The 13,140-nt window shown below is 39.0% G+C and overlaps 1 protein-coding gene across 4 annotated transcripts in view; it reads right to left on the bottom strand.

The window, feature by feature from the left end:
- The window catches only part of OSBPL3 (oxysterol binding protein like 3), a 100,270-nt gene that overhangs the window by 1,873 nt on the left and 85,257 nt on the right, over positions 1-13,140 (bottom strand). For all 4 annotated transcript variants that reach the window (XM_062622558.1, XM_062622559.1, XM_062622557.1 and 1 more), the window contains 8 exons: positions 9,871-10,121; positions 7,868-8,005; positions 5,511-5,574; positions 4,228-4,306; positions 3,205-3,349; positions 2,372-2,516; positions 1,179-1,305; positions 479-601 (listed from right to left, as the gene is read on the bottom strand). In XM_062622558.1, coding sequence (XP_062478542.1) covers positions 479-601; positions 1,179-1,305; positions 2,372-2,516; positions 3,205-3,349; positions 4,228-4,306; positions 5,511-5,574; positions 7,868-8,005; positions 9,871-10,121 — 1,072 coding nt within the window. The remainder of the gene's footprint in view (positions 1-478; positions 602-1,178; positions 1,306-2,371; positions 2,517-3,204; positions 3,350-4,227; positions 4,307-5,510; positions 5,575-7,867; positions 8,006-9,870; positions 10,122-13,140) is intronic.

Raw genomic sequence — 13,140 nt, forward strand, 5'->3', positions numbered from 1 at the left:
ATTGATGTGGTGAGTTAGCTCACCAGCCAGTCACACATCTAGTGGTCTAAGCCATTCCCTTTTTGCACCTATTTTAAATGCTTTTGTGTTCCTCAAAAATACATTACCTATGTATCCAGAAAAAAAACTATGATCCCAGATTTGTTAACTATGATACATAGGCCCATATAACATTCACTTAGGCTCCAACTCTTTCAGTGCAGAACGGGAGGTCAAAGGCCATGTCCTCACTAGCATTCCTTTTTGACTTTCGATGGCTGAAGTCCCCTGTTAATTGATTTACAACAGGAAGAAACAAAGTGCCCCATAAAATAGAGGAAACATGTCCAAAAATGGCCCTGGAAATGAAAGGCTCCAACTCTGCAGACTTCTGCACAAGGCAATCCCACTGAATGGAGCCTGCTTTATGGCAGGTTAGAACCAGATCTATAACAAGAATTGCAATACATGGTAGTACATGTTACTTATTATATAGTACCTGAAAAATCTAGGCTGATGCTCTAGATTGTTTTCTTCCAGCACCTTCCGTCGTTCTCTCTGTAGCTGCTCAATCCTCTGCTTCTGCATTTCAGCTCCTTCAATATTCCCTTCTTCTAGAAACCTGTAGCACCAGCAGCGATGAGAGAGACAATTGGTGTTCATGTTCCCCATCTTTGCCAGGTCCTCTAGAGCTCCAGAATCTAATCTTTGCAGCAGGCAGTTCACAGTGTTTGAAAGATGAACAGCCACATCTGTAGGCAACTGCACCATCCGAAAGCGCTTCAGGAAAAGTAAGTCTCATGACAAGCTCAGAGGTGTAGTAATTTTGTATTCTTTTACTTGGAAATTAGAAACAGCAGAAATTCCACTGCAGAGAGAAGTTTCAAGTGCCTCAGTTTTTGGCTATTCAAACACAGGACACTCAACATCCAGTTGTATACTGTATACCTGAAGTACTGAAGTTTTAATATTTTTTTGAAAGGTAGTTATCTAGAGGCATTGAAGAGCCAATTTAGGAAACACTGGTCCATCATGACTAGACCATCTCTGATAAGTGATTAAAATGTCTCTTTCAGATGAACATTAATGTAGAAATAGAAACACACTGCTGGTATCTGCACAAAATAGCTGGAGCTTAGGGTAAAGTGACCATACAAAAGATGAAGAACTACGTGAGGAAGACACTTAAAACTTCTTACCTTTGGTCTGGCCTAAAACGCGTATCAGTGGATGGGAGTAATGACCTAGCTTGCTGGTCCAGTTCATTTAACTCCAGTGCAAACTGAGTGAATCCATACCACTGTTCATAACCTTTAGGCATTGGATCTACAGAAGAAGAGTAAATTCAGAATCCTAATTAAATACTATTATCTTTAGGAGGAAAATTCCAAGCTCCCCTCACTCATTTGTTCCTCTACAAACCACAGTTTCAGCTCTGGGAGAATATGACTGTTTTAATGATGGGACAAAAGGCAACATCATGCTTCGTAATTGCCCTGCAACAAAACAGATTTCTGTTCTCTCTGCTGGAGCACCTCCTGTATGAAGACAGGCTGAGAAAGTTGGGGCTGTTCAGCCCGGAGAAGAGATGGCTGTGTGGAGACCTCATAGCAGCCTTCCAGTAACTGAAGGGGGCCTATAAGGATGCTGGGGAGGGACTTTCACTAGGGACTGTAGTGATAGGACAAGGGATAACGTGTTAAATAGGGGAAGTTAGATTGGATATAAGGAAGCAGTTCTTTACTGTAAGGGTGGTGAGGCACTGGAATGGGTTGACCAAGGGAGTTGTGAATGCTCCATCCCTGGCGGTGTTCAAGGCCAGGCTGGACAGAGCCTTGGGTAACATGGTTTAGTGTGAGGTGTCCCTGCCCATGGCAGGGGTGTTGGAACTAGATGATCTTAAGGTCCTTTCCAACCCTAACAATTCTATGATTCTAAACAGAAGGTCATGTTATTGTCATACTGCTTTTTTCAAACTACAGTAGGCAAAACCCCACAAGTCTGGGAGAAGTTCAAATATGGCTGTCATTACAGAACTGAGCACTGTGGGCTATCTTCCAATGTTTAATACATGAAATACACAACACTTCTCTACACAGGAAGTGGGAGGGTTTGTTCCTTTTTTTCCTTCTTCCTTTTGGGGTCCTCAATACCCACTTCATGCCCAAATATGAAAACGAGGGAGAATGAGGAAAATGCAGGAAGCCGTGGGATTAAGTTCTCCGTATTATTAAAGATAAATTAGGCATTCTCCTGGTCTAAATTTTAAGTGCTGACAAAAATCCAGTATTTGACATAGAAATAACAAGAAGTTGGGGCCTAATAAAGAGATGAAAATAATAAACTTAAGCAGATCTTAAAGTTCTGCACATTATCCATTCTGATCACTAACTTGCTCTCCATATGCAGTTTGAAGATGAAGTCGTCCCACAGTATAAACTTTCATGCCACTTCCCAAAGAGTCGATGCACAACTTTCCCAGCTTTATCCATGACACAGCCTTCAATCTCATGTGCATTTGGATTCCAATACTTTGCCTAGAAGTAAGAGGAACAAGAGGAAAAAAGGTGCATAAGAGATGAAGTGTGAGTGATTTTGCCATGTCAGTAGCACCATGCAAACAACTACTGTTAGTACTATTAACCAGCTTATTAAAATACTAACATTGAGAACTGTATGTAATTTGTTTACCTTTTTTAGGGGCAGTATTAGATGCCTTGTACTGAAGCAAAAGCTTATTAACACCACAACCTATCCCTTAAACTCCTCTGAAAACTTGCAAAGGGCTAGAAAAGAGCGCTGGGTGAAGCACCATGCCTAAGCCCTGGTTCTATAGCTGGTGAATGAATGTAACTACAGCACATGCCAATGGGTTATCATCAGGCATGTGGTAAACCACTGTCAGTAGACACCTTGTGCCTTCCTCTCTCATCAAACACACAGTAGTTTTTCATCATATTTCTTCCTTCCATTTCCTCATACATTTTCGCACCTCCACTGGAATCACCCGAGAAAGCTGCTGCTTCTGTTTCTTATCTGGCTCTATCTAGTGAACAGCAGTTCCTTCAGAGTTAAAGTGTCTCAAAGAACCACAAGTAATTACAGAGAAATACAGGAAAATAAAGCTCGTAAGCAGTTGTACTGAGCTTCAGCAGAGCATCCACACACTGCTGCGTCTGTTAGAAAAGGCACTGCCAACACTGCTGTGGTTATTGCTGTGGTTACCTTTATGAAAGTCAGTTTGCAGTGGCAAGTGTCATCATTGAGGTTTTTGATGATGATCTCTCCATAGTGTTCAATCCATCTTTGCCCACTTAAAATGTTATGGATGCAAGATGTCACCTTGTTCCATGCAAAATGGTCTTTAAAACTGTAAGAAAAATACACACAAGAAAAATCTCATTCTGTGGTCAAATGAACTCTCAACTTGTGGAAAAACAAAAATAATTGTAGAGAACATGATTAGAAAAACCCCACAAAACCACTTTTTTTCCCTGGAATGCCTCATGTTCTTGCCCCACACCTTCTCAAAAACAAACCCTATGACAACAATCCTGTCTCCAGAAGGCTCCTTAAGGGATTTTACTGGTTGATCTGTAATGAGCACTATGACAAGCCTGCACAGGAACACTGCAGATTTTATTTGTTTTTAATTAAACTATACTCAACACTTACCTACAGTGGCTGCTTACTTACTTAGATAATAAACAACAGATACACAACTGGTTCTGTTGTAATGATTTACGTAGTGATGATGGCTATTGGCCTCACCTACAAACCAGGACCCCATGGTGTTATGATCTGTACAAATCTAGGTACAAAAGACAAGAACAGCCACAACACCCTCTCCCAGAAACCCATAGCTTCTTTTACCATGCAGTTTGTCCCTGTGAGTTTATAATGCATGAAGCTTGAAATTCAACTCAAGTATGAAACTCCCAGTTTTGCTTTTATTCAAGATACACAGGAGTAATGTTTTCTATTTCATCTTTTGGTTTTTATAACCTTCTGAAGAGTCAGTGGTTCTGTTTTATGCTTCAGTTTTTGGTTTGGTGAGGGCTTTTATTCCCTGCCTCCCCCCCCCTCCCCCCGCCCCCTTCCTTTTTAAACTAAATCCTAATCACTAATTCTTCCAAAGGTCTAATACAGCACAGCATAGCTTGGTCTCATCTGCATAACTGTGGCTCCTGTGTGTACAAGCATGTCTGTGCCTATGTGTGAGCAGCAATGCACAGCTGCAGCACTTACGCTGGAAGAGTTACATGTGTTGTACCAACTGGAACAATTTCCATGGACTTTCCCCAGAATTTGTTTTTCCATCTTACATCTGAAACAGGAAAAGGAAAGAAAAAGACAGTTTAGTCATAGGCATGGGTGAATATATCTATTTCTGGGCTCTATTTGATTTTCAAGTAATGAAAAATAACAAAGTGCATCATAATAAAAGTGTTAAAATAATGCTGTGGACCTTAGAACATGGGATTGGGTTTGTTTTTTTTCTCATTATATAATGGATTATTGAAGTAACAGAGGTCTAAAAGTCACTTCTCAAGAACTCTTTCAAATGAGAGGAATTTGAATAAGCTACAGACAGCATGTACTTCTCTGGAATTCATCAGGTTTTATTAAGACAGGCTGCTATATCCAGTCTTATTTATATAGTATTCAGTTACTGAATGAATTTTTGGTCAGCTCTGCTTTTTTGCCATCAACGGGACTCTTGTGTCTTTGTATTTGTTTACAAAACAAAGAATTAAATTGAATAATGAAACCCAGACTAATGTCAGAGTTCCAATTCCTGTTCAGTGTGGCTCCATCTGTAATAACTCTAATCAAGCCAGCAGAGTCAGTCATAACAGAATTAAAGGTTATAATATGGCTACATTGCCGACTGAAAAAACACTGGGTGAAGGATTTTAACTGAGTTAAAAGTATAGTTATGTTCTGTATACACTCCAAAAATATCCAGCCACACAGGCACTGTGACTGACATCTTCACCAGCATCACAGAGCAAACAAAGCTCCAACGCACTCCTTTTGAAACACAATGTTCAGAGTCAAGCAGCACAATTTCTTACGTACTGTAATAATGTCAGCAGAGAAAGACAAGGTAAATATATTTATCCTTGCTGTTATGCTCATTTTTGGATATTGTTTTCAGAAGAGGTTTACACGATCTGCCAAGGCTCCAGATTTAACTTGTAGTTTTTCACACTGTTTGATTTATAGATAGCTTGAGGTACAACTCCTCCTTACTAAAGAATCCCCCTCAACAAATCTGATTTCAAAGAAATGCAGTTATTTGTACATGAGAATAATCAATGTTATTTAAAAAACTTGAATATTTTTCTAATGGCAGAAGATCCAAGCAAGAGACATGCAAGTAAGTATAAGCTAGCATTTCTTAAAGTCATTCTAATACACTTTAAGCAGGGAATTTCACATTTTCCAAATTTCTAGGTGCCTCATGTAAGACATACAATGAAAATATTCTGAACACTGTAGAAGTAAATGATAGACTGAAGAGTTACCTTGCCAAAAAGCAAAATTCACAGATTCAGCATGGCATGCAGAAATAGGTGGATGGTGACTGACCTAATAGCAAGACGTGAAAGGGGAAAAAAAAAGATGGACATATTAACACTTGAGCAGTCATTTCAGTTTGGATTCTTCTGTTTTTCTCCATAATTTTTCATTCATATATATCATTTACAATTTGAACGGTTACTTTCCCTTTGCAGATGTGTCCTGAAGGGGGTGTCAGTGAGATTAATATGGTACTGAGACCTAGGAAGCCTTGAAAGAAATGAGAAGTACTTATTTTAAAAGGCCTGTGAATTTTGTTCATTGAGTGAAAATCGAACTATTTATTTTGTACCTGGTCTCTAAGGTGATAATTATATTTACCCTTAGGATCTCTTAATATATTGACAGAAGCCACACTTTGAGCACACAGACAAGAATAAAATAAGCAAAGGGATAAATTCTTCTGTATAGCAAATACCCACAAAACCCTGACTATGAGGGATGAGGCAGCAATCAGAATCCCTGAGGGAGTGCATGGGTGGAGAAGTCAAATTCCATCTAGCAACCCCTGTCAGCTGCAGTGACACCCCAGGTGCTAAACTCTATCCATACACACTGCATTTTATCAGCTTTGAGTAATAGCACATACATGAATTAGCGCAACCACCAAAACAGCAAAGCAAGGACTGTGAGTAAATAAACGAATACACAGTGCAGACTATTAGAAGGAAACAGTAAATAGTGAAGTAACTGCACAAAGTGAAAGCAGCCACCACTCTTCCTTGGCTGTAAATTCACCCTTCTGGTTGAACACAACAACTGACCAGGACTGTCTGTTTGATGTTCAATGCCTACTGTTCTTTTGACAAAGACAACTTTATTTTCAAGTCCAATTGCTACTTCCCACTATGAATTCAATTTCTTAAGCACCTACATGGCTCAAATGAAGTTTTACTTTCTGCTGACCGACACCCAGCCTGACCCAAGCAACGATCAGTCCCTTCCAGGTGACTCCCCGCAGTTTATATACTGGGCATGATGTGCTGTAGTATGGAATATCCCTGTGGCTAGTTTGGGTGAGGTGTTCTGTCTCTGCTTCCTCCCGGCTTCTTGTGCCCCTCCTCACTGGCAGAGCATAAGAGACGAAAAGTCCTTGATCAGCCGAAGAGCTACTGAGCAACAACTAAAACATCGGTGTGTTACCGTCACTGTTCTCAGTCTAAAGCTAAAACACAGCACTGCACCAGCTACTAGAAGGAGAAAAATAACTGTTACAGCTGAACCCAGGACAACTAATTAATCTCAGCTATGCCCTAATCCACCAAGAGCAACACTCTCACGGCAGCCAGATTAACCCCAAATGTCACTATAATTCATGGGTTAAATTTAGCTCTTACTTAAACTGTTGTAATTCTAGAATAAGGTCATAGTGCTAAGTGGAGTTATTCTAAACTCACTCTAGTAATAGAACAGAATCTCTGCTGAGGGTTTTTTTTCCTATATTTTGACTATCTATTCCATGAATTACATACTACCTGCGCTAACGCATTATCTAGAGTAAGCATCAAAATGCTTGCACAAGCAATAAGCAACAGCTCCTGATGAAAAGAGGAATATTTAATGCTTGCAAGCTGCATGAAATGTCTTTCCCCCTATGCTGCCCTTCATTCCTAATATTCCTCCACCCCATATGATTATAGTACCTTTACCACTCCATATATCACATCACTTATATGCTTGTATTGGAATGATAGTTAATAGCCCAAATCCCCTCATGTATTAAAATTCCTCTTAAAAAATGCAGCCTTTGTACTGATTTATTCATAAACACTCAGACCTTGATGTATACATCCTTCACCTACTAGGCTGTGGTACCAGATTTGAAAAGCTTAGCCCAAAAGTACTTGGATAGAAAGCAGAAATATTCATGGTACCACAGAAAATACTAGTGGTTGACTGACTCACACAAGGGATATAATTGTTATCAAAGAAGACATTAAATAGGTGAAGATACAGTACACGCAGAAGAAAATGACAAGAATGTAAATGCAGTCATGATCAGATTTCAGCATGGGGAATTGCACTCTATTTAAACAAGTTATCTAGTTACTGGAGTAGGCAGCCTGCCAGCCTTTGCTGCTCGAGTGTCAGCTGTTGGTTGTTATGCTCCACCCCAGAATTAGCAGAGTTTCCTCAAAATACAGTTTCCTTCATGTATAATTCTGCAATGTCCCTTGAGTTTTTGCTGGCCTCGGGTTAAAGTAGTGTTGCATTTTGCTATTAATTCCAGAGGATTCCAGCCATGCATTTAGAATTAAGCAGTGTATCACGTAGCAAATCTAAGGGTTGCAGCATACAATACCTGTTCCGCAAAGAACTGGAAACCCTTATCTTCACGAATACATTCATAGGTTTCTCCAAGCACAGGATTAAATGGCTTACTTCCAGCTCGGTAGTAACTGGAGGCATATGCAGAGACCGCAAATGCAGCTATATACACCTGGGAATAACATACGTGGAATTGTGAGTAATTCATTTCTACAGCCAGGCACAATTTTTTTCTATACATTCTGATTTAACAGAAGGAAAGAAAAATTAGGTCATATCCTGACCTCAGATTCTGTATTTTTCCCATCATTTGCAATCTACAAACATGAATGCCTCTTGCAAGTTAAGCACTAGCTCACACGTTAAGAGAATTGAGTTTTCAGAAAGGCATCCACTGGTCTGCAGATGGGATTATTAGGGTCGAACACTGCAAATTTAATCAATGGAAACCAGCATTTCTGAAAGCCGTTTGAAACAGTTTAGCATTCTCCAACAGTTAGAGCAGTAACCTTAAAAATCACTGTTAGATTTTGTATTATAACTGGCTTTTATAGCTATGGTCTGTGATTCTATGGATCTATCAACTATCCTTTTCCTAAACATGGCACAGGAATTTGGTTTTCACCAAGTTTGTTATTTATAATGCAGTTTGAGTTGAATTGCCTTTTACCTACTGTGTGCTATTACCAAATTATGAAACTGTTCTTGATTATGACTGAGACACAGGTAACCTTCCCAAATTTTTGCAGTCAACTCAAGCATAATTCCTCCTACACCTGAGGAATTAGAATCTGGGGTTGTTCAATTCAGGTTTCTCTTGTACCATTTTTCTCCCTTTTAATTTCCTTTTCCCCATCTTCTGAAAGTGTAGATGCTCTCCTTTCACAATTTCTCAAACTGAATCCACTTCAGAATGGCTACTTTATGAGCTATTGCAATTACTATGCAACAGCTAGCATTAGTTTTGCCTCAGGAATTTTTCAAAGGCAAAGAATACTCCAGCCTGAGGTAATTTCCAGATGCTTGGGTGTGGGAAGGAGGGAAAAGGATTTTTTTCATTCCTGTATGAACAACTAACTTCTGCTCATTTCCTCTTCCTTTTCACATATGTTCTCAAAAGAACAAGAAAAGCTATGCAATGAAAACCTCAGGAAATATCCCCAGTGAATACTCACACTGTCTTGAGAACAGACACCAAATTGTAACCCTTACAATGTCAGAATTGAGCAAGAGGCTTTTCAAACAGTATTTATAACATTTTACATTCATTAATAATCTCATGTTAAGATATATTGATTTAAAAAGGCTTAATTCAATTTAAGGGACAATCTATAGCTTCCATTTAAGAGAATTTAGAGAGCCTTTAATTCTTTATTTATGGGCTTATATATTAAGTAGCTCTTGTGCACCTGGAAGCAGAATGATCAAAATGCATTTTTCTCTTGTTCTTTTGCCAAATGCTGAATTCAGGGTTCTGCACTGACAGAAGGTGACACCATTCTTGTACCCAGCATACACTCATATTCCCTGGTTTTGGGATCCTGAACATTTTGGATCAACCCCAAAACTTCACAAAACCAGTTAATAAAACAAATAGAGCTCATTTAGTCAATATAAAGATATCACAGTAGGGTAGGACTGGAAGATCCACCACAATTGTGTTACCAGATTAGACAGCCTTAAAAAATAAAGGATATTGTAGCTGTCACACTCAAGAGAGAAGTATATTAGCCCATAGTCCCCCCTAATCTTACAGAGTAAGAGCTGCAAAACAGAACTAAATTATTTCTCTGTTTAACCTTGCAGGACAACAAGGTACTCGAGGAGAGAGACTTCCTGACAAAGCAACGGAGATCATGCAGAAGAGTAAAAAAAACGGGGTTATGTAAGTATGTACGGATAGGTCTTTGGTGAGTCTGCCTTTCAGCTGGGAAAAAAACAGAACAGAACATCCTCACTTCTTTGGTAGATTGTTTTTATATTTAATCTATTCTAATTATGCTGAATGTTACTAAATATTTGGAATAACATATTTACCATCCGTTCAAATGGGTTAGGCATATGCGCTGCTTTATCTAGCAGTTCACTGTACTCCAGCTCCTCGCAGAGACGCTGAAGGGTGTTAAGTGGCTCATTTAATTCAACAGGCATGGCCACTTTGGAGAGATCCTTTCCTATGTTATTTCTCAGGATATTCCACAGGCTGATGTTACTTGTATTAGGACATGGAGCTGGTAAACATGTTCTCCGTTTAGAACTGCATCCAATTCCACTTTCAGAAATACAGTCTGAAAAGGAAGCAAGTGGCACAAGAAGTCAATTCACTATTTACTTGATTTCATCCCCTTTGCAAGCATACGTTAAAAAGCAAACATCTTTTTTCTGTCAAAAGGTCCTTCTACCCTCACAATTCATTCATGTAAGTATTTCATTTGTGGTTTGAAGATAGGTTCTTATTAAAAAGATAAATTTAAGAATATGATTTTAAACTTCTGTACGTTAACTGAGGTAAATGCCAGGTACAAAAGATACATAGAAAACTACCTCCCTTCCCCTTACAGGCTATAGGAATGGCTTAGGCTTTACACTGAATTTGAAAGAGTAAATACTGTAATTAAGTTGTGACAGAGATGGATTCCTATCTGTTTCAGGGACAGAAAACCTCCCTCCTTGACAGAGCTTCAATTAAGCTGACATTTCTCAGAAGGCAAAACGTATGTTACTGTTCCAAGCATAATAACAGTTCCTACCTATCTTTACTTTCTTGAATACTTCTAGCAGGGAAATTTATCACACCATGGATGTATATATACGCAGGCTTTTTCCAAAGTGCTCCCCATAGCACTTAGCATTTAAAATAGCTTTAGATATACCCACATGTTGGGGAAGAATTGGCCTCTTGTAAAGGTGGCAAAGCTGATGTAACTGTGGAGCTATGTGTTTGCTGAAGATATAAAACAAAAAAAAAAAGAAAAGACTCATGTCAAGAGTCCCTGACATGAATATCTGAAGTCTGTGTTACCATTTCAAAGCAACTGGAACAGGATAAATAGTTCCAAGCGTGCCATAAAATGATTTGTCAAAGGATCAAAATGGAGCTACAAGCTTCTGCAACAGGCATTAGTCTGAAGTGATTACATTGCTTAACTGTGCATCAGTCTCATTTCAGAGGAATACAGCTGCTACTACAAGAACATATTTTATCTTTCAACATCCTTAGAGGCACTTGGGAAGCTCCTAATCGAGAAATAGTTACTGTCTGGAGACATTCGGGTGTCAACCCCTGTCCTCACCTGTCTTTCCTCACACAGCTTTGCTTTGGGAGGAGTTAATACATCACTGGGCAGCACTGTGCTACACGTGCCAAAGAATCACTGCCCTTAAATGCATTCTTTCAACCAGTATTTCCTCTGCTGGTCCAGTGACAAGCATGATACCAGCAGTGCTTCCAAAGTGACCGAAAACCACAAGGGCTAACTTCTCCATCACTGCCATGTATGGCGTATGCCACAGATGGAAGTTTTCAAGTGTAATCAACAGCCTTAAAGTTCTGAGGAAGAAGTTTCCATCTTTCCTGCCCCTCACAATCTAAAAGTCTTAATATCACATATGACCAAGTTACTGTAATGAGGACAGGTGAACTATTTGAAGTCTACTGCCTATCTCTTTCTTTCTGCATAAAAATGGCACGGGCAGTATGGATAATAAAAAGAAATCTACCTGAAACAATTATACTGTTAAGAGGTTGCCTCCTATACTTCCCTCTTGGAAGAATTTATTTAATAACAGAACAGACCAAAAAGAAGGATGTTCCCTCAGATACCTCAGGAATGAGTGCATCTCTGGAGAAGGAGGTAAATGTGAAAAAATTATCCTTGCTCAAAAGAGCTCTCCAAAATGGGATTTGGCTATGCCCTTTGACAGTTTCTGATTAAAATATTATATAGAATATTAATTGAATGAACTACATATCCTGGACCAGCCTATTAATTAGGGTAAACCAGTGACAAAACAGAGTGTACAAACAACTAATGTATTCAGATACCGTATTTTCTATCCAGTGAAGTTTGCCCACCCCCCATGAAAAGAAAAGCCCATGCAGTTCTGGTTTGTTAAGAGCTGTGACAAATAGGCAGCAATAATACTGAAGGAGATTAAGACATCTGACCTCCAGCTAGACTCAATGACTTTTAAGGCCAGACTGGACTATTATCATCATCTGGTCTGACCTCCTACATTACAGTAGCCAGAGGATTTTATCATAATCCCACAATTTATGGTTCAGCTAAAGCCCTGTAGGAGAAAGACATCCAGTTTGGTATTAATGAGTGGTAGGCTGCCCAAAGCACAAAAATATCAAGTACCAGAAGCACGTGGCAGTGCTGCTAACACGGAAAAGCTTCAGTAATAGTTTGTGTTACAGAAGATGAATAGCCACACTAGCACAGTTTTCTAAGGTCATGAGATAAGTCAATCTTTAATTTTTTACTATCTTTCAAAAAAAGTCTTAATTTTAAACAGTTACAGAATACCACAGATCTCCAGACATATCAAACTACCCAAGTTCATAGGGATCCACTGGTCCTTTGAGATGATCAGGAAACAGCTGCTGGTAAGAAATCACCATTCAGCATTTGTGAAGATAATATATATATATATATATACGGATAAAGTGGGAAGAACACTGTGGTTAGCTGAAGGGAGTTGAAGGCACAAACCCAATTAGTTTGTTATGACCAATTCTTTTCCCTCTTTTTTTGATTCTGTCTCTAATTAGCAAGAAAGTTTAATAAACATATGTACTAATAGGACTATCACGATTAAAACATGCAAAAAAGAAATCCTTACAGTCATACACCAGGCCTGCCAGTGTGTAATTATTCTCAAGTTCCTTTAAACACGGAGTTCTACTAAAACCAACAGATCTTGCAATGCGGTGGTTAAATTGCAGACTGAAAAAAAAACCAAACCAGACTGACATGAAGAAAATTACTTTTTGGAAAAAAAGGGGAAAAAAAGCAAGCAGCTAGGCCTTGCTACTTTGAAAAAATCCTGTAGCCATGAAAGGAACTGAAAAGGAGCGGGAGTTGCACCAGAGCAGCCAAGGAAATAAGTGTTTCTCTGCTGATACAGAACCACCATGCGGCTTAATCAATGGTACTTAGGCTCTGTTATGCAGGTTAATCAGAATGTGCTATTCTAAACCAATCTGAGGCTGTAAGAGAAAAAAAACACACAGGCTGTTTACGTTTCAAAACCTGTAACATCAAATAATTTCTAGCAAGAGAAGAAAAAAAAATCCAAACA

Source organism: Pezoporus occidentalis, unplaced genomic scaffold (genome assembly GCF_034315485.1).
Source record: "Pezoporus occidentalis ecotype Australia unplaced genomic scaffold, CSIRO_AGI_Poc_V1 ctg243, whole genome shotgun sequence".
Taxonomy (NCBI): Eukaryota; Metazoa; Chordata; class Aves; order Psittaciformes; family Psittacidae; genus Pezoporus; species Pezoporus occidentalis.